At 44.0% G+C, this 25,440-nt stretch overlaps 1 protein-coding gene across 6 annotated transcripts in view; it reads right to left on the bottom strand.

Moving 5' to 3' along the window:
- AP3M1 (adaptor related protein complex 3 subunit mu 1) overlaps positions 1-25,440 on the bottom strand; it is a 94,947-nt gene that overhangs the window by 55,267 nt on the left and 14,240 nt on the right. For all 6 annotated transcript variants that reach the window (XM_069753007.1, XM_069753010.1, XM_069753009.1 and 3 more), the window contains exons 2-5: positions 13,497-13,772; positions 10,365-10,536; positions 8,959-9,096; positions 4,829-4,914 (exon numbers count right to left, since the gene is read on the bottom strand). In XM_069753007.1, coding sequence (XP_069609108.1) covers positions 4,829-4,914; positions 8,959-9,096; positions 10,365-10,536; positions 13,497-13,772 — 672 coding nt within the window. The remainder of the gene's footprint in view (positions 1-4,828; positions 4,915-8,958; positions 9,097-10,364; positions 10,537-13,496; positions 13,773-25,440) is intronic.

Below are 25,440 nucleotides of genomic sequence, written 5' to 3'. Positions count from 1 at the left end.
TTATTTTTGTTAGGAAGTTATAAGGATTAAAAGTTGACGAACAATTTCTCATTTTTCCAACAAAATTTACAAAATCATTTCTTTAGGGACCACATCACATTTGAAGTCACTTTGAGGGGTCTACAAGATAGAAGATACCTACAAGTGACACCAGTCTAAAATCTGCACCCCTCAAGGTGCTTACAACCACATTCAAGAAGTTTATTAACCCTTCAGGTGCTTCACAGGAATTCTTGGAATGTGGGAAAAAGATGAACATTAACTTTTTTCACAAAATAATTTACTTCAGTTCCATTTTTTTTTTTTACTTTGACAAGGGTAACAGGAAAAAAAATAGACCACAAAATTTGTTGTACAATTTCTCCTGAGCATGCCAATACCCCACATGAGGGAGAAAACCACTGTTTGGGAGCAAGGCAGAGCTCGTTAGGGAAGGAGCGCCATTTGACTTTTTGAATGTAAACTTTCCTGGAATCATTAGCGGATGTTATGTCCCGTTTGGAGAGCCCCTGATGTGCTTAACAATTGAGCTCCCCACAAGTGACTCCATTTTGGAAACTAAACCCTTCAAGGAATCCATTTAGATGTGTAGTGAGCACCTTGAACCCCCAAATGCTTCACAGAAGTTTGACGTTGAGCCGTGAAAATAATAAAAACACATTTTCCCCACAAAAATGTTATTTTAGCCCCAAATTTTGCAGTTTCATAAGGATAACAGGAGAAATTGCACCATACAATTTGCTGTGCAATTTCTACATACAGACACACTAATACATGGAGCATGGGCAGACATACCGCATATGTAGCCTGTGTGGCAGCATCGGGGCCTGGAGGTGGAGGGGGGCCCCTGCAGGGTGGCTAATAATGAGGGCAATCTGGCCTGTTTATCCAGCCCTGAGGCTCCAGGGACCCCTGGCCAGATTGCCCTCATGTGCAGCAGGCAGGGAGACATCCCTGCAGCTCCGCTGCCTACAATAGAAAATAGCGTAGCTGCAGCGTTCTGTCCTGCTTCCTGCCCGCGCTTCCTCTCACACCGACAGCAGTGTAGCTGGATGACGTCCTCATTCAGCTGCCGGCTATGCCAGAGAGAGGAAGGTGACGGTGATGCTGTGGCAGAGCAGGCGGAGAGGTGCTGTGTGTGTGAGAGAGGTGCTGTGTGTGTGTGTGTGAATGCCTAGCGCTGCGGGGCAATGTGCAGAGAGGTGGATGGTGCTGTGTGTGTGTAGGGGGGAGGAGAGGGCAATGATGGGGATGGAGAAAATGATGGAAGTGGTGGAATGGGGATGATGGAGAGGACAATGATGGGGATGCTGGGGGAGGAAATGATGGAAGTGGTGGAATGGGCAAGGATGGGGATGGTGGGGGAGGAGGAAATGATCGATGTGGTGGAAAGGGCAATGATGTGGCTGATGGGGGGTAGGCAATGATGGGGGAGGAGGAAATGATGGAGGTGGTATAATGGGCAATGATGGAAGTGGTGGGGGAAAAGACAATGCTGGGGGTAGTGGGGGAGGAGGAAATGATGGAGGGGGTGGAATGGGCAATGATATGGGGTAGTGGGGAGAAAGCAATGATGGAGGTGGTGAAGAGGGCAATAATGGGGTGGGGGAGAGGACAATGATGGGATGCGGTGGAGGACAATGAGGGGTGTGGGGGATTAGGATGGGAGGAAGGGGGACTTATAATGGATTTAGGAACAGAGGGAAGTGGGGGAAGACATTATTATCGCTTATGTATAACATAGTCCCTTAGTATATAGTGTACTCACATTCTCTATAACACCATCCTTAGTTACATAGTGTGGTGTGACTGGTGGTCGCGTGGTTAATGGGAGGTATGTGTCACAGGGATGGATGATCCCTGTGATGCAACCCTGAGTATTTTGTATTTAGTGCACGTGAGCACTAAAGATATCATTTAGTGCACCTGGGTCCAGGTTGCTATGAGAGATGGGTGGGTCTGGCTACCCACATACCTCACTCTGAGTGGGGGTGCTCACTGTATCCTTTTCCCTGCAGGAGTTTGAGGACCTGCAGTGATGTCATAATCACGTGACAGTGCATATGATGTTACTTCACCTGTGGGTGTGGTTTCAGGCTACCTAATGGAGGTGTGTTTGGCACATGTATAGTGAGTGTTTGGGAGTCTGCCAGTGTGGACAGACTTCCATGTGTCCAGGCTGGACACTACAGAGTGGTCTGTGTATTCAGAGGGATAAGCCCTTGTGTGTCTGTGGCTTCAGATAGAGCCTGAGTGCTGGACATTGCACAGCCTGTGTGCCTTCAGGCCTGAGAAGAGCAGAGCTCTTCTATGGACATTAATGGGGTGTCGGCCTGATGTATGGACTGTTTACCTTTATGTTGCTGCCTTGGTGGTTTATGGAGCAAATAAACCCACATGGACATTAAAGAGAATGTGCATCCTGTTTCCTCCTACGCATCTGAGTGAGTACAATCCTTACAATAGCCTCCTCTTTTATTATGTATAACATCATCCCTACCGAAGCTACCGCCTCACCAACACCGGAGCTCCTGCAACCCTCAACCTACTGTCTCCTTCCCCATAATCCTGTAGAATGTAAGCCCGCAAGGGCAGGGTCCTCGCCCCTCTGTATCAGTCTGTCATTGTTAGTTTGTTTACTGTAAGTGATATCTGTAACTTGTATGTAACCACTTCTCACCATGGAATCAATGGTGCTATATACATAAATAATAATTACATACCATCCTCTAGTTATATATCTTGCGATCCCTTATTATATAGCTTCCTCTGCTGTTATGTACAGTACTGTCTTTTACATAGTGTATTCTTGTTATTTTTGTTATTCACAGAGATGCGAACTCGGCTTCAGGAAAATGGCTGTCGAGATCGCCATCTGCGCACGCGCGGCATCCCGCGGCCATTTTCCTGAAGCCCCGGGAAGCCGAGAAGAACCATCTGCGCACGCGCGGCCTCACAAAGATGGCCGCGCCCACCGATAAACGGCTGAATAGCGCAGATCGCGCTATTTTCCTTGAAGCTGCGCAGTGGATTCGCCACTTGGACATGCGCACACCACTACGCCACCAACGGAGATCTGGGGGAGAAACAGCGCTGTCACCACGCCCATATGACCTGACCAGCGTGAGTGACAGCCCAAAATGGCGACTTTACAAAGGTATTTCGGCAGCATAGGTGGGGAATAAAGGCTCCAAAATACACTAATGTAAAGCCCAGCTCTGCCCCTATTTAACGCTATTTTTAGCTCTTCTTGAAAAAACGGGGTGACAGGTTCCCTTTAAATAGTATAAATTGGCTTCAATTGGCTACACTGCCCTACAAACAGTATAATGGCCCCCACACAAACCCTCACAATGTAGAATTGCTAACATACAGTATAATGGCTTCTACATAGCCCTCCAAATATTATAATGCACTCCACATAGTCCTCCATATAGTATGATGCACCCAATAGTCCTCCATATAGTACGATGCACTCCATAGTCCTCTATATAGTATAATGCATGTCCCATAGCCCTTTATACAATATATTGCAGTCCCCACAGCCCTCCATAATTGTATAATGCACTCCTTATAGCCCTCCATATAGTATAATCCACTCCAGTCCTCCATATAGTATAATGCTCTCCATAGTCCTCTATACCAGGGGTGTCAAACTGCATTCCTCGAGGGCCGCAAACCATGCGTGTTTTCAAAATTTCCTTAGCATTGCACACGGTGCTGTAACCATTATGTGTGTAGGTGATTAAATTATCACCTGTGCAGTACAAGGAAATCCTGAAAAAATGACCTGTTTGCAGTCCTCGAGGAATGCAGTTTGACACCCCTGCTCTATACAGTATAATGCACTCCCCATAGCCCTACATATTGTATAATGAACTCCGCACAAACCTCTGTATTAAGTTCTCCCCATAGGCCTCAATATTGTATAATGCACGCTCCATAGTCCTCCATATAGTATAATGCAACCCCTTTAGTCCTCCATATGGTATAATGCAGCCCCTATATAGTACAATATACTTCCATAGTCCTCCAAACATTATTATGACCACCACAATGTACTCACTGATTAATAAAAATAAATACCGTATGCCTTTTCTTGTTCAGTCACTGCTCTAGTCTACGCATTGTCACCACCGCAGCTCCACTGCCTAGCACATCTTGGAGCAATGAAGTGACATCATAGCGTCAGCTGGCTGAGACGTCAGATGCTGAGGGAGAGCGCGGCTTCCCTTCTCCATCATTGCTTTTAACGGTATCAGCATCCTGGATGCCGAAACAGTTGAATATGCGATGTCGGGGGGGCACCTGGAGCAGGTACCGCTCCCCCCGCAATCATGGGCCCTGCAGCGGCTGCGTGGTGTGCCTCTACTAGCAGCATGGCAGTGGCTGGGGGCCATTGGGCAATTTCCCAGTTTGCTTGCCATACTGCCGGACATGAGGTGCAGGTGACCTTTCTGCGAGTGAAGTTTCTTATGCAATTTCTCCCAGCACCCTACTTTTTTTTTCACACATGTACACCATGAATAAGAGTACAATTTCCCCTACTACTCTATACCAGAATTCTGGCAATGACAAGTATGAAGGGGCTGGGTTGTGTGATGTTAAACACTGCAAGAACATTATAAGGAAGTGCCCTCAAAGCTGGGTTGCCAGGGGTCTTTTGGTGGTTGCCCATGCTGATCATTAGAACAGAGTGCCAGAAAAACAAAGTGCCACATTGCCTCTTATTGGCTCCACTTGGCATGCTTAGCAACTCTGCCACAACTGAGACTCATACAACCAGGTTTATGATCCGCCAAAAGTTAGCACCTTAATATATTTTTACCATGAAGGATAGCGTGAGATCGGGCATCCCAGTCAGTTTAACACAAGCATCAACGACTCCTTGTATCTCTGCAAATACAGTGGAACCTGCAGGAGGAAGCAGTACATAGAATTTACAGCCCATTATAAACTGCTCAGAGTTTTATAGTGAGGTGCACATTGTGAATACGTAAGCTCTATTGCCAATATTAAGTGCCCATTACAGTGAGGGCGACCAGAAACCTGATCAACTATAATGGTTTTCTAAAGGTTTTTGCACTGGCAGATAACTTCATTTATGGCCATAGGCTGACAATACATTGCAACACGTGTAGTCACCACACTGTATTTGACAGATTAGTAGAAGCTAGTATAGTTGGTAGAATTTCAGTCACACAATAAATGTATTCTCCTACAGATGGGTAAGTAACCAGAAAATGAGACCATTTGTGTTTCAGAAAATATGTATTAACTATATTAAAAGGGCTATTCTAAAGTTTGGAAAATATCGGACAAGGGATAACGTCCCAATCAATGGAACCTCCACAGATCTCTGAAAAGTCCTGCTCCCTTCATTCTTATAGGAGTGCTGATGACCAGCTGAGCGCTATCTCTGGAGGTTCTATTAAGAGTGGGTGGGGCGGACCAGCCGTCAGACCTCCTGCGATCGGGACGTTATACCGTATCCTACGAATAAGGGGGTAACTTCCAAACTATAGAACACCCCTTTGACCTCCATCTCTACTATGTGCAGTAAGATAGCATGGACTCAACCCCGATTACACAAGTTCACTGTCTATACAACACATAAGCTATATATCGTCCAAGGTGGAACTTAATCTTTAACTAGCCTCTAATGAAGGAGAAGCTTTCTAATACTTTGCATTACTCACACTGATCTTCAGTTACGTTGTGTCTTTTCTTTCCCAAATTTGCACAGCATATTCAGGTGACTGTTACTAAGCCAAATTGGTTGTTGCTTTTTGGCAACTTGGCAAGTACACGTCACTTTAGTGTACTGAACGCTGTAAAATATCTGACTGCAAAGAGTAGCAGGTCACAGGCCAATAAGAGCTTCTATGAATGGACGACCATGTAAATTGAGAATGTCAGTACAAAAGTCACTAAGCATATGTAGATTATGTGCAGTGAAGGAGAGTTCAGAGAGGAGTGGAAAGAGAATGTATTACAAGAATGGAAGCTATTGTTTAACCCCTTCATGATAATCAGTTTTCCATTTTTGTTTTTGCAATTTCAATCCCCCCTTTTTCTTTCAAAAGACGTAACTTTTTATTAGTCCATTGAGAAGGTGTGTAAGAGCTTGTTTTATGCGGTACAACTTGTAGATGGCACCAGTTATTTTACATTACAATAAAATGTACTGACAAACATTCCAAGGTGCAGTGAAAGGGTGAGAAAAACAAAAACATAAACTCACTTTTACTGCGGTAGTGTTTAATTGTTTTTACGGTGATAATTGTGTAGTAGAAAGGACCTGACCATAGGATTCTCTAGGTCAGCACGACTACAAAGACATTACAGTTATGTTTCTTTATATATTGTAGCATTTACAAACTATCCCAAACAGCAGGGCAGTGTGAAGGCTTACTTGCTGCGCTGTCGCTTTGATGGATAACTTTCTGGAGGTACATACAAATTTTGCTTGCCTTCTATGTATCTCGTGGGAAAATTTGGTGGTTGAAAGTTGGTAATTCTGGCAGTTATATTCTTTTACTCTTTCAGAGCATCAGGTGTGGTGGGCACAAAAACATCAAATAGGTTTTTAAAATGTCATTGTTTTGAACTACCGTAATAATGGGGCAGTTGAAACGTTATTTTAAAACATTTTAACTTTATTTTTTAGTCTCCGTAAGGACCTTGAAATGGATGATAATATGGGATTGCAGTATTATTACCCAGAGGAGGACTAAAATGGCAGTGAGGAAGACCATGGTAACTCACTGGCTCTCTGGACTTTGTCATGGGCAAGTGGTGATGGGAGGTGAAGAACAAGCACCCTGGCAACCGTACGTCACCGCACCGTCAATGATCAGCACTGTCTCCGGTCACTACTGCTATAGGTAGATGCTGGCTGTATAGAACACAGTCCTCAGCCTGCACCATACACCAGGATGCCACTTGTACCAGAAATATATGTCACAGGTCGCAGAGAGGTTACATCAGATATTTGTGATAAATGTATTTTTAAAATATTTTTAGGATTTTTTTTCCCACAGCACAATCTATCAAGAAAAAACATGAAATCTCACAAGTTTTTCACTGCCCATTAAAAAAAAATAATTTTCTGTTCTCTTCGTGACACTTCAGAAGACTTATTATAATCACAGATAGGATTACAATGATCCCCCATACACAGCAGGGAATATCATTGCTCCCACTATGATGACATTTGCATGCTGCAAACATACATGTGGATTTCTGGAAAGAACAGGAAGAATCTACTATATAATTGTCTAAGGGTCACTTCCGTCTGTCCTTCTGTCTGTCTGTCACGGTTATTCATTCGCTGATTGGTCTCGGCAGCTGCCTGTCATAGCTGCCGCGACCAATCAGCGACGGCCACAGTCCGGAAGAAAATGTCCGCTCCTTCCTCCCCACAGTCAGTGCCCGGCATCCGCATACTCCCCTCCGGTCAGCGCTCACACAGGGTTAATGGCAGCGTTGACCGCGGTGTAACGCACTCAGTTAACGCTGCTATTAACCCTGTGTGACCAACTTTTTACTATTCATGCTACCTATGCAGCATGAATAGTAAAAATATCTAATGTTAAAAATAATAAAAAAAAAAAAAAAATAGTTACATACTCACCCTCCGGTGGCACCCCCGGATCAGGAACCAGCCTTTCCTGCTCCGCGTGACGCCCCGGTGACCGCTGCATGCATTGCGGTCTCGCGAGATGATGACGTATGGTCTCGCGAGACCGCTACTTCATCATCTCGCGAGACCGCAATGCAATCTTCAGACCGGAGCGTGCGACAAGCATCGGGAACCGGCCGCTTCGATCCGGAGGCTCCAGGAGGTGAGTATGTAACTATTTTTTATTTTAATTCTTTTTTTTTAACAGGGATATGGTGCACACTACGTGACTGGCCAATATACTACGTGACTGGCTAATATACTACGTGGCTCTGTGCGTAGCTGGGCAATATACTACGTGACTGGCCAATATAATACGTGACTGTGCTGTATACTATGTGACTGGGCAGTATACTACGTGGCTCTGTGCTGTATACTACGTGGCTCTGTGCTGTATACTACGTGGCTCTGTGCTGTATACTACGTGGCTCTGTGCTGTATACTACGTGGCTCTGTGCTGTATACTACGTGGCTCTGTGCTGTATACTACGTGACTGGGCAATATACTACGTGGCTCTGTGCTGTATACTACGTGACTGGGCTGTATACTACATGACTGGGCAATATACTACATGGCTGGGCAATATACTATGTGACTGGGCAAGCTGGGCAATATACTACGTGGCTGGGCAATATACTATGTGACTGGGCAATATGCTACGTCGCTGGGCAATATACTACGTCGCTGGGCAATATACTACGTGGCTGGGCAATATATTACTTGGACATACATATTCTAGAATACCTGATGCGTTAGAATCGGGCCACCATCTAGTTAATCTATAACAGTCCCAGTGGCCAGTGTGAAAACTACAGAGTGTTTTCATATAACAAAAATCTGTATTTTCAAAAAGAAAACATTAGCAAAAATGTTATCAATACTTTTACCATAATAACCTGATGTAAGCAGCAGCATTGTTCCCAGTCACTGATGGCAGTCACACGGTCATTTCTTCCGAGCATTTATAAATTCTCTGGCACATTCATGCTGTACATCTTGGCCACTAATCTATGTGGTTTTAATAACTGTTCAGATGTAGCAAATATGAAGTAATTTGCATAATTTCTTTTTATAGTACAGCAATTCCCACATGAAATGTCTTGTCACATCTGTCTTAGGCTCTATGAGTATCTGGTGAGCGGACATGAGATCTCTATAAATCCCATCCACTTTACTGGAACTGTAAGACACTGCACTTTTGGCAGTGCTGAAAGCTCATTGTGGGAGCTCAACCTTACTACATGGCTATAGAGTGAGGAAGACATGCTGTTACCTGACTTGTCTATGATTGCATCCACTTCTTCAATTACATCAAAATAGGCCTCGTTGTTGGTGTACTTGACGCCTGCTCTCCTCCATGGTATATTTGAGAGCTGTCCAGTTGGCAGGGTTTCTCCCATATTGCTGCTCCCTTTAAAACATGAGATTATAAATGAGAAGCTGGCAATCTGACAAGCTTAAAGGTGTTGTACAGGAGTAGAAAAAAAAAGGTGTTTTTTTGTTTGTTTGTTTTTTTACAGACACCGCAACATTTGAACATAGGCTATGATTTTATTACAGTATGACTTATTTCCACTGCAACGCCAGACATAGCCCCTGGACAAGTGTGGAATGGTTTCTGAAAAAGGGAAAAAAAAAACTAGTCAACAAAAACATTAGAGTATTGAATGAGAGCACAAACAGATAAAGAGGACCTGTTATCAGGCTATAAATGTATATTTTTGACTTTTCGCTTGTGCTGCTTTTGAGTATTTTGTTTTTCTTTTTTTTATTGTATAGCCACTATACAGTTCTGGTGATATGGAGCTTTCTATAATGCCCTCAATGTGCCAATTTTTATAATTTAAAAAAAAAGGGGGGGGGGATTGCTTCTCACAAGGTGACGATGCAGAAGAACAATCTAGGGACATGCCTGCAGAGAATCATCTGGGCAACGTCCTTTTGGCATAAAGCAAACAAAAAATAGCATATAGTGTAGTGGGCACGCTAAATAAAACAGCCCATATCGCTGTAATTGGATGCTGGATGTAGAAAAAAACATCAAAGTGGGCAGAGGGAATGCATGAAAATAAAATTGGCCTAGGGTTGGACACGTCGGCTCAGATAACCGGCCACTACGATGGTAGTGGCACATTGTTAAATCAGGGTTCTGACTCCCATGTTTTTAAAACACCAAGAGAAAAAAAAGGGTTAGTATAGGATTAAAATTTGATTATTTTTACACTCTTTTTAGTAAAAAAAAAACAAAAAAACCCAAATTGAAACTTTCACAATGAGGACAGACAGAGAACATGGAGTAAAGTGATGAAATGCTTTAATACTTGAGAAAATAAACAGGCAGCATTGAGACGTGTCCTTTACAGCACTCGCGTCACTAGTAATGGCTTCAGTTACTCCACATGGAGAGCAGTGCTTGCTCGGTCAACAATGTGCCAAGTCACCATTTACCTTAAGCCTCCTTACACACGTACACATCCAGCTCACATCCGCTGTCTGAGACTGAGCAGCGGTGACACTACATTACTCTGTGAATTAAAGGCATTTCTGTGTAGTGGATTCTTTTACTCTATGGTATCCTGGCCCTCCTAAATAATAGAAGGAATCATTCAGGATTCATTCTACCCCACCCTGGCTGATAAAGTCCCAATGCACCTTCTGTTCTGGACAGTTGTCACACACCTGTGAGGGAGTTTACTACGGATCTCAGGATTGTAGGGGGCTTGATCAATTCCTTCAGAATATTAGACTCTGTGGCCAGAGGAAAGCCATTATCCAGCATTTCTTCAAGCAGCTCATACACAATGACCACGTTGTCCTTCAGACAAGTCTCGGAGCATTCTCCAAAGTAATCCTGCCAGACAGATATAAAAATATTACTTAACCAAAGCAGATACTACAGTAGTACTCGGGTAAAGAGAAGAACTAAGCCTAGGCTCAAAACATGAAGTAAATATACTGTACGGTATTCCTCTTCAGAGTAACTTGTGGAGGACATGTCCCAGGAGAGGCCATTATGTTTCCGGACTGTCAGATTCAAGAGTCCATATACACAACCTGCAGCCCAGGGACCAAATGTGGCTCACAAATGTGGTTTTAGACAAACCTGTGTGCACACATGTAGTTTCCATATCAGAACAGAGGCGGTGTGCCATCTCCATTGTAGTTGAGTTTACAGTATGCCTGTCTCTCTGCATTCTTTCTACTTTCTGGAATCCTATATAGCGGACCTCTATGGGGCAAACTTCTGATATGCCAGAAACGTGTTGGAAGGAAATACTCCCATGGGTTTTCTTGCGGTCACATACCACTACACAAGAAATCTATAAGGGGTAAAGACCATCTTGGAGAAAATATATGAGGGCTGTATTAGCAGATACAACTATTTCACCTGATCTACCAGGGACATATGTGGAGTGCAGAGAAAGCAGCTGCAGATAATTATATGAGAACAAACAGCACTTCAGAGTAAATGGATGAGGTGCCCGAGTAGGGTTCCAATCCGTACCAGTAGTAGTAGTGGAAGTCGGCACTCTCACAGATGTGTTGCAAAACGAGGTGAATTTATTTACAGTGGATCAGTCCATAGATCAGCAGCCAGTAGATGACAATCAGAAAGCTTCCTGATTGTGGCTGTCAGCCACCATACTTCAGCACAAACTTACCCCTTTCCATCATCAGTCCGTATGAGTGGCAATCCCATTGATCGACTGGCTACTCTCATTCCACCAACTACACAGCATTTATCTGAGGAAGGTCCATGCGGACAACCGTCATTTACTGGCTTCTGATCTAAGGACTGATCCACTGTAAAGATTTTGTCAGAATATCCCATTTGCCATTTCTCACATGGCTGATACAAGAAATTTCTGCAATTTTTGTAACAAATCTGCCCCATGTGAATTCGTCCTAATAGTACGCACAGTAAGTGACTTGGTACATTTACTCCACAGCAATGCCACTTTTATACTTGACATTGTTGTCCTCGCACTCCCATTTGCCCTGATATCTGCTAGAGAAATTGAGACATTATGAAATGTGTGAAACCCATGGCAGGTAATGGCACTCAATGAACGTCATAAGACTTTATGTAATTGGTGACAGGCACAATGAATTTAGCCATTCTCCCAATTGTCTGTAGAAGCCTGAAACAGAATATTACAGGGGTTGCCCACTGCTTGGACAACCCATTCTTTACTTTCCGAGTCCCAAGTAAAATAATAAAAGTTTATACTCCACTGTTACGTGTTACGGAACCACTCAGCACCCAGAATATGTTGTGCAGTTATATATATGTATAATAGGTTCCATGTGAGATGCATGTCCCTAATGCATCAGCCCACAGGCTGCACCCCTGGGCAGAGGGGACACGATATTCCCCTTTTGTCCGCCCCCCACCTTTGTAATCCCCACAGTAAATATCGGCAGGCTCCGGCCACCTGCGGCTATTGTAATGCATGTCTGGCCTGCCGCTTTTCTATTGGCCTGCCCTCTATATCTGTGTGGTATATTCTGTGTCCTGTGAGTAAAGTGTTGTCAGACTGGAAATACGTGGAGAAGCAGTGATCTTTTGTATGCGCCCAAGCAATTCCAGCCAGCTCCTTCATTCAGACTCCATCCAAAGCAGAGTGGACCTCCTGAAACACGGAGTGGTACTGAAAGAGGTATCCCAGCTTGGTAGACCCCGTTACATCCACTCTCGCACTTTTCAGCAATTTTGGCACCGGGTCTACCAGTACTCGCATGTTACTCTCAAAGAAAACCTGTCAGCAGAATTACGTTGAATAACCTACAGACAGTGTCACGTCAGCGCCGCTATACTGACTAATATGATACCTTGGTTGATGAAATCCGTCTTGTGGTTGTTGTTTAATCTGTAGATGTAGTTTTCAGTTAATGATATGCTCATGCTCCGAGACAGTCTGTGGAGGGGGTGTCTTCATGTGGTGCTCTGCTTACATATTCATCCTCATGGCTAATGACAGGTCATTGATCCGTCAGTGACCTGCCCCCAATTTTATGAACTGCATATCATATTGTGGGGTTACAAAAAACATTTTTACATTCATCAAAAAGGCTCCTGCGCAGTAGCAGGATATATTTTTTGGCGCTGGCAGTGCCACCTGAACAGTATTCATTTTGCTGGAGAAAAAAAATGGCACCGGCAAAATGTTGCCTGCGCAGTAGCATGTATCGGAAATCAATAGATGCTACTGTGCAGGCGTCGCTGCCGTTTTGATGAATGTAACTTTTTTTTGTAACCCCAAAATATGACATGTAGTATGTAAAATAGGGGGCATGTTACTGAGGGATCAGTGACCTGTTAAAAGCCATATAGATGAATCTCTAATCAGAGTACCACATAGACACACACACAGCTCGCTCGAGAATCTCATTAACTCAAAATGGCAAATAAAGATTAAACAACAACCACAAGACGGATTTCATCACCAGGCATCATTTTAACCATTAACATGGTGCCAACCTGACACTGTCTGTAGTTTAAAGAGCAAAATCGTGCTGACAGGTTCCCTTTAAGTCATGTCATTGCTGAAGGTAATCAGCGGTCGCTGATCGGCTGCTGCTCCTCAATATCTCAATAGTCCGTCAGACGGCACAGCAAAGGCCGCCGTTGGCTAACTGCTGACGATTATCTGCAGCACTCACATGACATGACAATGATACACATGCTGCCAACATTGCTAGAACAGTGCCAGGGTTTCTTCAATTCTGATAGCCTTCTTAACGCTTTAATCTCTGCGCCTATAAAAACCATTTAAGAATTACATTTATGACATGTCTAAAAAAGATTACCTGGAATGTGTCTGCAACACGGTGCAAAAATTCAATGACGAAAAGTGGTGTCACTTCACTCTGAATTACTGCCACAAAGAATATTTTGTCTTTGTAAATGCTGATAAGATAGTGGTGTGGCGTAGGAATGACCGGGGGCACATTCTCAGTATCTGCCGCTTTCTCCTGTGCTTCAAAAAAGTAGTCACAGACGGAACGGCTCACAATACTTTTCCAATGCTTCTCTAAGAAAATGTCACCAGATCCATTGATAAGAAAGAGGCTGTGGATCATTTTCTGCAGAGAAAATATAATACATGTTATACATATATACCTTATTTTGCGGATTATAAGACACACTGAACCACAACCCAAATTTTGGGGACGAAAATGAGAAACTTTTTTTTGTTTAACACAATGGCGGTTTGTTTTATAGTCCGCTTTTACAGTAGCTTACCGGGGGAGGCACAGCTGCACTGGAGCGGGATACCAGGAGGCAGGGGTGCAGCTGCAGTAAGCTGGTGGCAGTGGCAGGAGTCGGGCACTGCTGCGGGCCCCAGGCTTTGAGGAGGGGGGTGTTCAGTCGTGGGAGGCTGTGGCGGGCTCCGTGCTCCCACGCTTCCCCTCCTTTTCACTGCGGTGGACTTCGGGAAAATGTCAGCTGGAGGTGGTGCATGTGCAGATTGAGATCTCGGCTGCCGAGATTCCAATCTGTGCATAGGCCACCTCTAACGGCAATTTTCCTGAAGACCTCAGCTGCCAAACACCACTTCCTTCAAGCCCAGGGCCTGTGCACTTTCCCGAAGACCTCAGCCGCCAAACACCCCTTCTCCAAGCCTTGGGGCCTGCAGCATTGCCCAACTCCTGCCATCGCTAGCTTCCTGCAGCAGCAACCCCACTTCCTGGGACCCCGCTCCCCCGCAGTGGCACCACCATCCTTGGTAAGCTACATTTGGATTATAAAATGCACCCCATTCCCCCCAAAAACATCTGGGGGGAAAGAGTGAATCTTATAATCCAAAGAATATAATACGTGCCATGGATGGCGAGTTATCACCCATTTAGTTTCAAATCTTCTAATTTTCACCTGGGGTACTCAGTGGAGGATAGGCATAGATGTAAACATTTAGTAATTCTCCACAGGGAAAACCGTTCTGTTACCAATATCTTTCATGTTGCTGCACTGGGCAAATCCCTGACATCAAGACGACTTGTCTGAATTGTCTTTGAAGAATCTAAGGCCCTGTTCAAACTGGATCTCTGCAGTGTGACAGGGGTTTTCCTTTTTCCCTTGTGTTGTTGCCCACTTATGATTGGTCAAAGTAATGCAATGTAAGAAGTATACGACCCCAGAGACAAATCTCTGGTAACAACCCCTTGGACTCATGATGAATCAAAACTTTACATGCTAAAATCTCCATAGCGAAAATAAGAAATAAAAAAATACCTCCATTTTACTCAGCTCTGCAGCCACAATTCTGCAGTGCTATGGCCGAGTGGTCATGTGACCACAAGTATGTGATATGCATACCTCTGGCCACATTCCAACTAGTCATGCTGAGCCTCACTCAGTTCACTTGTATGGAAGTGAGGCTTCGCACATCTAGTTGAAATGTGGCCGGGGTATGCACATCACATACTTGTGGTCACATGACCACTTGGTTTTGCCGCTGGCACATGAGAATCCTCAGTGTGCAGGCTGTGAGGATTCACAAGTCTGCAGTCACATAGAATGACTGCCGGCTTGATTGAAAAACCTGGACAACCCCTTTAATTTCAACAAATAATCTTGGCTATAGGGAAACAGATTTTCAATAAACAGAAAATTAGTTTGTTTCTACTCTACCAAATCTACTGCAAAAAAAGTAATAAGCATTAAATGGGTTGACCAAGCATATTGAGGACCTTTCTTTAGCATACTGTATATTATCAATATCTGATGGAAATAAATATTAAAGGGGTTGTCCACTGCTAGGACAACCCCATCCCAATCTGAATGTTTGCCACCGCTACAGTAAAATACCTCTTACCTCCGATGCTGGAGCCATTCCAGAAGTGTCAGCACCCACGTTCCTGGGGCACAAGTGCGATTGTCATGTGAGCCATGCGGCCAATCAGTGCTGACGTCACTGTTCCCGCCATTAGACGTATAAGTTATCAGAAAGTGAGCAGCCAGCCGCAACGCTCACTTCCTGTTGATTACTTATATGTTCGTAGGCAGGACAATGATGTTGTCGCTGATTGGGCACAGTGCTCACATGATATAACCTCAGGTGAGTCCTGTGAACACAAGAGCTGATACAGCAAGAATGGCGCCAGCATTGTAGTTGGTATGTGTTTATATTTTAATGGGGGTAAACAATAAGATTGTGAAGACAGTTGTCCTAGCAGTGCACAACCCATTTAAAGGGAACCTGTAACCTCGTTTTGCCGCTATAAGATGCGGCCTCTGCCTTTCGGGGCTTATCTACAGCATTGTGTAATGTGACCTGAAAGACAGGAAAAACAAGTTTTATTATACTCACCCAGGGGCGGTCCAGTCTGATGGGTGTCCCGGGTCCGGCGCCTTCCATCTTCATGCGATGTCGTCATCCTGCTTGCTGCATGCTGCGCTCCTGCGTAGTGATCTGCCCTGAGGGCAGAGTAAAGCACTGCAGTGCGCAGGCGCTGGGCCTCTGAGCTTTCCCGGCGCCTGTGCACGGCAGTAGTTCAATCTGCCCTCAACAGGGCAAAGTACGCCTGCGTCTGAGCCTCAGCGTGAAGACAAGAAGGGGACTTCATCGTAAGAAGATGGGAGGTGCTGGACCCGGGTCACCCATCGGACTGGACTGTCCCGGGTCAGTATAATAAAACTTGTTTTTCTTCTCTTTCAGGTTGGACCGGGGGCTCATCTACAGCATTACAGAATACTGTACATAAGCCCCGAAAGGCAGTGGCAGCAGCGTATAGCGTCAAAACAAGGTGACAGGTTCAAGGTGTTCAGGAGTTGAACAGCACAAATCCATTTAATGTGTGGCAGCCACTGAAAAACTGCACCTATTCAGATGACCCGCAGCTGATCTATAGCTCTCTGAAGCAACTACTCTACCTTCTACGCAGCTGTGCTGTTCAGCTCAATTAAAGGCTTACATCCAGACCCCACCGATAACAGCCGATTGGTGGGGGTGAGGCAGATCTGGGAAAAGTCATCAGTATTTTATGCCCTGATAATCCCATTCATAATTGGCGGATCAGATTTACAACCTAGTCTGTCAGTCACCACAGTAAAGCCATCAGGTGAGAACTCCCTTAGAGCCTACGTGACCGGAGATACAAGACTCATAAAACCAAATCTTATCGTTTTGTCCAATAGCAACCTTTGAAACACCAGATAAACGTGCCCAATAACACTGATTAAAAATAATGATCGAAGAACAAAATAACGAGAAAACTATACATTTGTATATACAAATATATGTAAGTATTTAATATACACAAGCGAGGGTCAAACATGAATGAGTATGAGCAAAATAAATTACCGTATATAGTTTGGGCAAATGTTCTGGGTAGGTGTGGATAAAATGCTGAAAAGTACAAATGCTTTTACTAATAGAAGTGTTAATTGTATTTTCTTAATTGACCAAAAAAACTAAGTGAATGAACAAGAATGAAATCTAAATCACATCAATATTTGGTGCAACTGCCCGTTGCATTTATAACAGCATCACATCTTCTAGGTACAGTTCCACAAAGTCAGTGATTTTTTAGGATAATTGTCATGTGTATGAGTAACCACTTCTAACAAACATCATATGAAGCTCGAAAACCGTCACTATCTACAACATAAACCGCTGTGTAGGAAGCTTCAATTTGGGTAAGGAATGGTGAAACGCTATTACACTGTGTTCCAAATTATTATGCAAATTGGATTTAAGTGTCATAAAGATTTAATTGTTTTGTTTTTCAAATAAACTTGTGGATGGTATTGTGTCTCAGGGCTCAATGGATAACTGAAATCAATCTTAAACACATGTGGTATTTAGTTTTCCAGGTGATTCTAATTAAAGGAAAACTACTTAAAAATTATGTTCCACATTATTAAGCAGGCCAAAGGTTTCAAGCAATATGAGAAATAAAAAGGATCTCTCTGCTGCTGAAAAGCGTTAAATAGTGCAATGCCTTGGACAAGGTATGAAAAAATTAGATACTTCACAAAAACTTTGTGATCATCATACTGTGAAGAGATTTGTGACTGAAACAGAGCACAGACAGAGTTCATGCAGATAAAGGCATAATGAGGAAGGTTTCTGCCAGACAAATTCATGGGATTAAGAGAGCCGCTGCCAAAATACCATTACAAAGCAGCAGTTATCTGAAGCTGGTGGTGCCTCTGGAGTCCCTCGAACCTCAAGGTGTATGATCCTTCAAAGGCTTGCTGTGGTGCATAAACATACTATTCGGCCACCCTAAACAGTGTTCATGAGCAGAAACGGTTGCAGTGGGCCCAGACATACATGAAGACTAATTTTCAAACAGTCTTGTTTACTGATGAGTGTCGAGCAACCATAGATGGTCCAGATGGATGGAGTAGTAGATGGTTGGTGGATGGCCACCATGTCGCAACAAGGCTGCGACGTCAGCGAGGTGGAGAAATCATGTTTTGGGCCGGAATCATGGGGAAACAGCTGGTGGGGCCCTTTGAGCTTCCTGAAGATGTGAAAATGACCTTTGTAAAGTAAATAGCGTTTCTGACTGACAACTTTCTTCCATGGTCTAAAAGCAGAAACATGCCTTCAGGAGCAAAATCATCTTCATGCATGACAATGCACCATCTCATGCTGCAAAGAATACCTCTGAGTCATTGGCTGCTATGGACATAAAAGGATTTTATGATTATATAATTATTATTATATGATGATGTAATGATTATATGATGATGTGGCCACCATCTTCCCCTGACCTCAAACCTATAGAAAACCTTTGGAGTATCATCCAGCACAAGATCTATGAGGGTGGGAGGCAGTTCACATCAAAACAGCAGCTCTGGGAAGCTATTCTTCATGCAAAGACGTACATACAGAAACTCTCCAAAAACTCAAGAATGCAAGAATTGTGAAGGTGATATCAAAGAAGGGGTCCTATGTTAACATGTTAGGATGTTTTGGAGTTAAATAGCTTTTTTGTTCAGTGAATGTGACCTCCTAATGCTGCAAATTCCACAAATGAGCATTTTCAGTTCTTTAAAACATATCAACTGTATAGAAATTCTACTGTGCCTAATAATTTGGAACACATGCATTTTGAGTTTTTATTCATTTTGGAGATTATACTGTTATAATTGGGAGGTTTCTTCAATAAAATTCAATGTATACTCTAACGGGTATATATGTATAGCAGGATATAATCCAATAGTGACCGTTTGTATATATAAAGCAATTGGACTTAAAACTTAACTTTTAATCTTAAAGCCTAAAAGGACAAACTAATGTGATACTATCACCACGTGACACATATAAATTAAAAGCAAAGAGGGGTTTCCACCCACTCTCATAGACACAATCGGGTATGTCAAAAGAGTATGCTAACACGCCTATATTGGTTTAGTGTAGTACGGTATAGCCGTCCTGCCTTATTGCACAAAGGGTACGCTTATATCACCCAAATCAACAAGGAAGAATATATATATATATGACTATCACTATATAGTGTCTGCACATGGCCCGTATTGCATCCAGACCTATATGGATGCCAAAGTACCGGAAACACACATATCTAAGCGTAATGTCACTTACAAAGAGAGCGTAACCAAACCAAATACACGTGCATAAATCGGCGTATGTATATCTAGCGACTCGGAGGCCAATGCCACATTGTCATAATGAAACCTACTAAATAGAATACACGCTTAATGGAACATTCATATACTCCTCTTATCCCAGAGGTGGGTGTCCGCGTGTGTGAGACAATGTAATGTTTCAATTACATATGACATGTGAACTCAATTCAAGCTGTTAGGCCTGATATGGTAGGATCTCACCCATTTCTTGTTCATGTGCTGTGAGTAATTGGCTTCCTAGTATGAGGTAACGTCTCCCAACGCGTTTCGTCCTACCCAGGACTCATCAGGGGAGTGACCGGGATACCTACGAGGCTGTGTTATCATACTCTAACGGGTGATGACTTTTATTAGACTGTCATTTGCACCGACCATTTAGGAAAATCCCAGAAAAATGTCATCTGCATAATAATTTGGAACACAGTGTATATAGGTGTGGTTGTGGAAGACTTTTTCACAGGTCACAGCCTGGGAACACTGAACCTAAAGGTACCTTCACATTAAGCGACGCTGCAGCGATACCGACAACGATCCGGATCGCTGCAGCGTCGCTGTTTGGTCGCTGGAGAGCTGTCACACAGACAGCTCTCCAGCGACCAACTATCCCGAGGTCCCCGGTAACCAGGGTAAACATCGGGTAACTAAGCGCAGGGCCGCGCTTAGTAACCCGATGTTTACCCTGGTTACCATGCTAGAAGTAAAAAAAAACAAACACTAGATACTTACCTACCGCTGTCTGTCCTCCAGCACTGTGCTCTGCACTCCTCCTGTACTGGCTGTGAGCCGGAAAGCAGAGCGGTGACGTCACCGCTCTGCTTTCCGGCTCACAGCCAGTACAGGAGGAGTGCAGAGCACAGCGCTGGAGGACAGACGGCTGTAGGTAAGTATCTAGTGTTTGTTTTTTTTTACTTTTAGCATGGTATCCAGGGTAAACATCGGGTTACTAAGCGCGGCCCTGCGCTTAGTTACCCGATGTTTACCCTGGTTACCAGTGAAGACATCGCTGGATCGGTGTCACACACGCCGATCCAGCGATGTCAGCGGGAGAGCCAGCGACCAAAGAAAGGTCTGGCCCTCTAGCCCCGACCAGCGACATCACAGCAGGATTCTGATCGCTGCTGCATGTCAAACTAAACGATATCGCTAGCGAGGACGTTGCAACGTCACGGATTGCTAGCGATATCGTTTAGTGTGAAGGTACCTTAAGCAATCTCTCAGAGAAAGATTTGACAGCAGACTGGAATTTCACAGTGTGAGGTTCAATCTCTTTTGAAGAACCACCAGTAAACGGGCAACACTGAGGTATAGACGCAGTGGTCAGCCCCCCAAAAGTTAAGCAGATGACAAACATGACACAATTCAGTAAAATAGGTGTTGTGCATGCACGTGTAGGAGTAAGATGCGCTTAAACAACTTAAGTGGGGCATCTTACCACTGGCGTTGTTACTCTGTACAGGGACTGGAGTATATTTCTTGAGCAAGTTAGTGGCGTAACTCTTAAAGAATATGTCAGGCTGGCTTGGCCCCATTCATGCTCCCCCACTTTGGCAGATCTGCTGAAGACCAGAATGAAAACCATAAAAGATGTTCAACAGTGCCATTAGCAGAGAACTAGCAAAAATCAGAGGGAGCCAGCTACACCATATCTATCCAGAAGTGGTATTCAGAATTGACACCAAAAAGCCATACCTTTGACGCAGAAATAAGGCCAAGTGACTCAACTACATGTGCAGAATTTCAGGCAAGTGAATATTGTACCAGATAATTTTTCTACAGAATTTCCCACTCCAAGCTGTATAAACTTGAATGTTTTTTGGATGAAAAAGATAAGGCAATGTGTATTTGTGCAATGAGGGAGCATTTGGCCTAAGGATACACCAAATGTATCTTTAGGCCAAATGTTGAGAGGTGCTGGGGGCATGTGTGCAGTATCTTTTTGGCTATGTGCACACTTTGCAGATTCCACTGCGCATCCGCAGCGGATTTGACCGCTGCGGATCCGCAGCAGTTTCCCATGAGGTTACAGTCCAATGTAAACCTATGGGAAACTAAAAACGCAGTGCACATGCTGCGGAAAAAACCGCGCGGAAACGCTGCGGATTACATTCCGCAGCATGTCACTTCTTTTCTGCGGATTTTCACCTGCTCCAATAGAAAACTGCAGATGAAAATCCGCAGAAGAAAACGCAGTAAAAACCGCGATAAATCCGCAGTGAAAACGCGTTGCGGTTTTCACTGCGGATTTAGGAATTCTGCTGCGGAAAAATCCGCAGTGGAATCTGCAGAGTGTGAACATAGCCTTTAAGTGCAATACAGTCGAAGTGTATGCAGCTTAACATGGCAGTTCGACAGAGCAGGTAATATATGGTATGCCAGATATTCAAGCTTATTAGCTTTGTGTTCACTTTATTTTTCAGATCTCTTTGTTTCATCTATATCCTAGATACTGATTTCTTCCACAGCACTCCAGCACAAATCACTGAACCACCTGCTATCTTTTTTGTTCCTCCCTCTCCTAGTCGTTGGCAACATCTCGCCTAACCCTCACCCTCCTTCCAGTAGTATGCAGTGCCTTGCAAAAGTATTCGGCTCCCTGGAACTTTTCAACCTTTTCCCACATATCATGCTTCAAACAAAGATACCAAATGTAAATTGGAACACAATTGTGAAGTTGAACAAAATTTATTGGCTATTTTACATTTTTGTGGAAATTCAACAACTGAAAAGTGGGGCGTGCAATATTATTCGTCCCCTTTACTTTCAGTGCAGCAAACTCACTCCAGAAGTTCATTGTGGATCTCTGAATGATCCAATGTTGTCCTAAGTGCCTAATGATGATAAATATAATCCACCTGTATGTAATCTGGTCTCCGTATAAATGCACCTGATCTGTGATCGTCTCAGGGTTCTGTTTGAAGCGCAGAGAGCATCATGAAGACCAAGGAACACAACAGGCAGGTCCGTGATACTGTTGTGGAGAAGTTTAAAGCTGGATTTGGATGCATGTGTGTAGCAGAAATGCTCACTTGCTATGCCACTGGGGGCACTCACAGCAATGTGGCAATGACAACAACAGGGGTCTGCTACAGACCCCGGGTTATTATGCCAACCCATCTGCAACACATGGTCATGTGACACGGGCGCTGATGGGCGGGATTAGTGACACACTTCTGGCGCAATGACATTAAATGCTGCTGTCAGATTGACAGCGACATTTACCAGGCTAACAGCAGCAAGTGGATCGCAATTCCATCCACGGCTGTTAAGGGCACATGTCAGCTGTTCAAAACAACTGACATGTGCCAAAAAAGATGTGGGCTCACATCAAAAGGTGAGACATGACATGCACAGTCCATGTATAGCACATGTCGTGAAGGGGTTAAAATTGACATAAAAAACCCACAGCAAAAACGCAACGTGTGAACGTAGCTTTACTGTTGCTGTTATTTATTCTCAACTGGATTACTGCAACTCTCTACTTATCTGTCTCCCTCTAAGGGTCGTACTTCTGTCCACCATCTACTCTGGTTGCCCATTTGCTACAGAATACAATACAAACATCTGTCACCCACAAAGCTCTCCACAGCTCAGCACAACCCTATATCTCCTCCCTCATTTCTGTCTATCACCCTACCTGTGCTCTCTATTCTGCAACTGATCTAAAGGTACCGTCACACTAAGCGACGCTGCAGCGATACCGACAACGATCCGGATCGCTGCAGCGTCGCTGTTTGGTCGCTGGAGAGCTGTCACACAGACAGCTCTCCAGCGACCAACGATGCCGGTAACCAGGGTAAACATCGGGTTACTAAGCGCAGGGCCGCGCTTAGTAACCCGATGTTTACCCTGGTTACCATCGTTAAAGTAAAAAAAACAACCACTACATACTTACCTTCGGCTGTCTGTCCTCGGCGCTGTGCTTCTCTGGTCTGGCTGTGAGCGCCGGGCAGCCGGAAAGCAGAGCGGTGACGTCACCGCTCTGCTTTCCGGCCGCTGTGCTCACAGCCAGAGCAGAGAAGCAGAGCGCCGAGGACAGACAGCCGAAGGTAAGTATGTAGTGGTTGTTTTTTTTACTTTAACGATGGTAACCAGGGTAAACATCGGGTTACTAAGCGCGGCCCTGCGCTTAGTAACCCGATGTTTACCCTGGTTACCAGCGAAGACATCGCTGAATCGGCGTCACACACGCCGATTCAGCGATGTCAGCGGGAGATCCAGCGACGAAACAAAGTTCTGGACTTTCTTCCCCGACCAGCGATATCACAGCAGGGGCCTGATCGGGGCTGCCTGTCACACTGGACGATATCGCTAGCAAGGACGCTGCAACGTCACGGATCGCTAGCGATATCGTCTAGTGTGACGGTACCTTAAGACTAATATCTTCCATAATCTAAACTTCACTGTCATGGTTTGGACAGGGTTAACCCCTTCATGACCCAGCCTATTTTGACCTTAAAGACCTGGCTGTTTTTTGTAATTCTGACAAGTGTCCCTTTATGAGGTAATAACTCAGGAACGCTTCAACGAATCCTAGCAGTTCTGAGATTGTTTTTTCGTGACATATTGGGCTTCATGTTAGTGGTAAATTTAGGTCGATAAATTTTGCGTTTATTTGTGAAAAAAATGGGAAATTTGGCAAAAATTTTGAAAATTTTGCAATTTTCAAATTTAGAATTTTTATTCTGTTAAACGAGAGAGAGTTATGTGACACAAAATAGTTAAAAAATAACATTACCTACATGTCTACTTTACATCAGCACAATTTTGGAACCAAAATTCTTTTTTGCTAGGAAGTTATAAGGGTTTAAATTTGACCAGCGATTTCTCATTTTTACAGCAAAATTTACAAAAACATTTTTCTAGGGACCACCTCACATTTGAAGTCAGTTTGAGGGGTCTATATGGCTGAAAATACCCAAAAGTGACACCATTCTAAAAACTGCACCCCTCAAGGTACTCAAAACCACATTCAAGAAGTTTATTAAGCCTTCAGGTGCTTCACAGCAGCAGAAGCAACATGGAAGGTAAAAATGAACATTTAACTTTTTAGTCACAAAAATGATGTTTTAGCAACAATTTTTTTATTTTCCCAAGGGTAAAAAGAGAAACTGGACACCAAAAGTTATTGTACAATTTGTCCTGAGTACAGCGATACCCCATATGTGGGGGGGGGGGGGGGGAACCACTATTTGGGCGCACGACAGGGCTCGGAAGGGAAGGAGCGCCATTTGACTTTTGATTGAAAAATTAGCTCCAATCATTAGCGGACACCATTTCGCGTTTGGAGAGCCCCTGTGTGCCTAAACATTGGAGCTTCCCCACATGTGATCCCATTTTGGAAACTAAACCCCCCCAAGGAACTTATCTAGATGCATAGTGAGCACTTTGAACCCCCGGGTGCTTCACAAATTGATCCGTAAAAATGAAAAAGTACTTTTTTTTCACAAAAAATTTCTTTTAGCCTCAATTTGCTCATTTCCACATAGGCAACAGGATAAAATGGATCCTAAAATGTATTGGGCAATTTCTCCTGAGTACACTGATACCTCACATGTGGGGGTAAACCACTGTTTGGGCACACGGTAGGGCTCAGAAGGGAAGGAGCGCCATTTGACTTTTTGAATGAAAAATTAGCTCCAATCGTTTGCTGACACCATGTCGCGTTTGGAGAGCCACTGATGTGCCTAAACATTGGAGCTTCCCCACATGTGACCCCATTTTGGAAACTAGAGCTCCCAAGGAACTAATCTAGATGTGTGATGACCACTTTAAACCCTCAAGTGCTTCACAGAAGTTTATAACGCAGAGCCGTGAAAATAAAAAAATCATTTTTCTTTCCTCAAAAATTATTTTTTAGCCCACAATTTTTTATTTTCACAAGAGTAACAGGAGAAATTGGACCCGAAAAGTTGTTGTCCAGTTTGTCCTGAGTACGCTGATACCCCATATGTGGGGGGGAACCACTGTTTGGGCACACGTCGGGGCTCGGAAGGGAAGTAGTGACTTTTGAAATGCAGACTTTGATGGAATGGTCTGCGGGCGTCATGTTGCAATTGCAGAGCCCCTGATGTGCCTAAACAGTAGAAACCCCCCACAAGTGACCCCTATTTGGAAGCTAGACCCCCCAAGGAACTTATCTAGATATGTGGT

The sequence above is a fragment of the Ranitomeya imitator genome, chromosome 2 (assembly GCF_032444005.1).
Source record: "Ranitomeya imitator isolate aRanImi1 chromosome 2, aRanImi1.pri, whole genome shotgun sequence".
Taxonomy (NCBI): Eukaryota; Metazoa; Chordata; class Amphibia; order Anura; family Dendrobatidae; genus Ranitomeya; species Ranitomeya imitator.
This window is presented reverse-complemented; position numbering and strand designations above follow the sequence as displayed.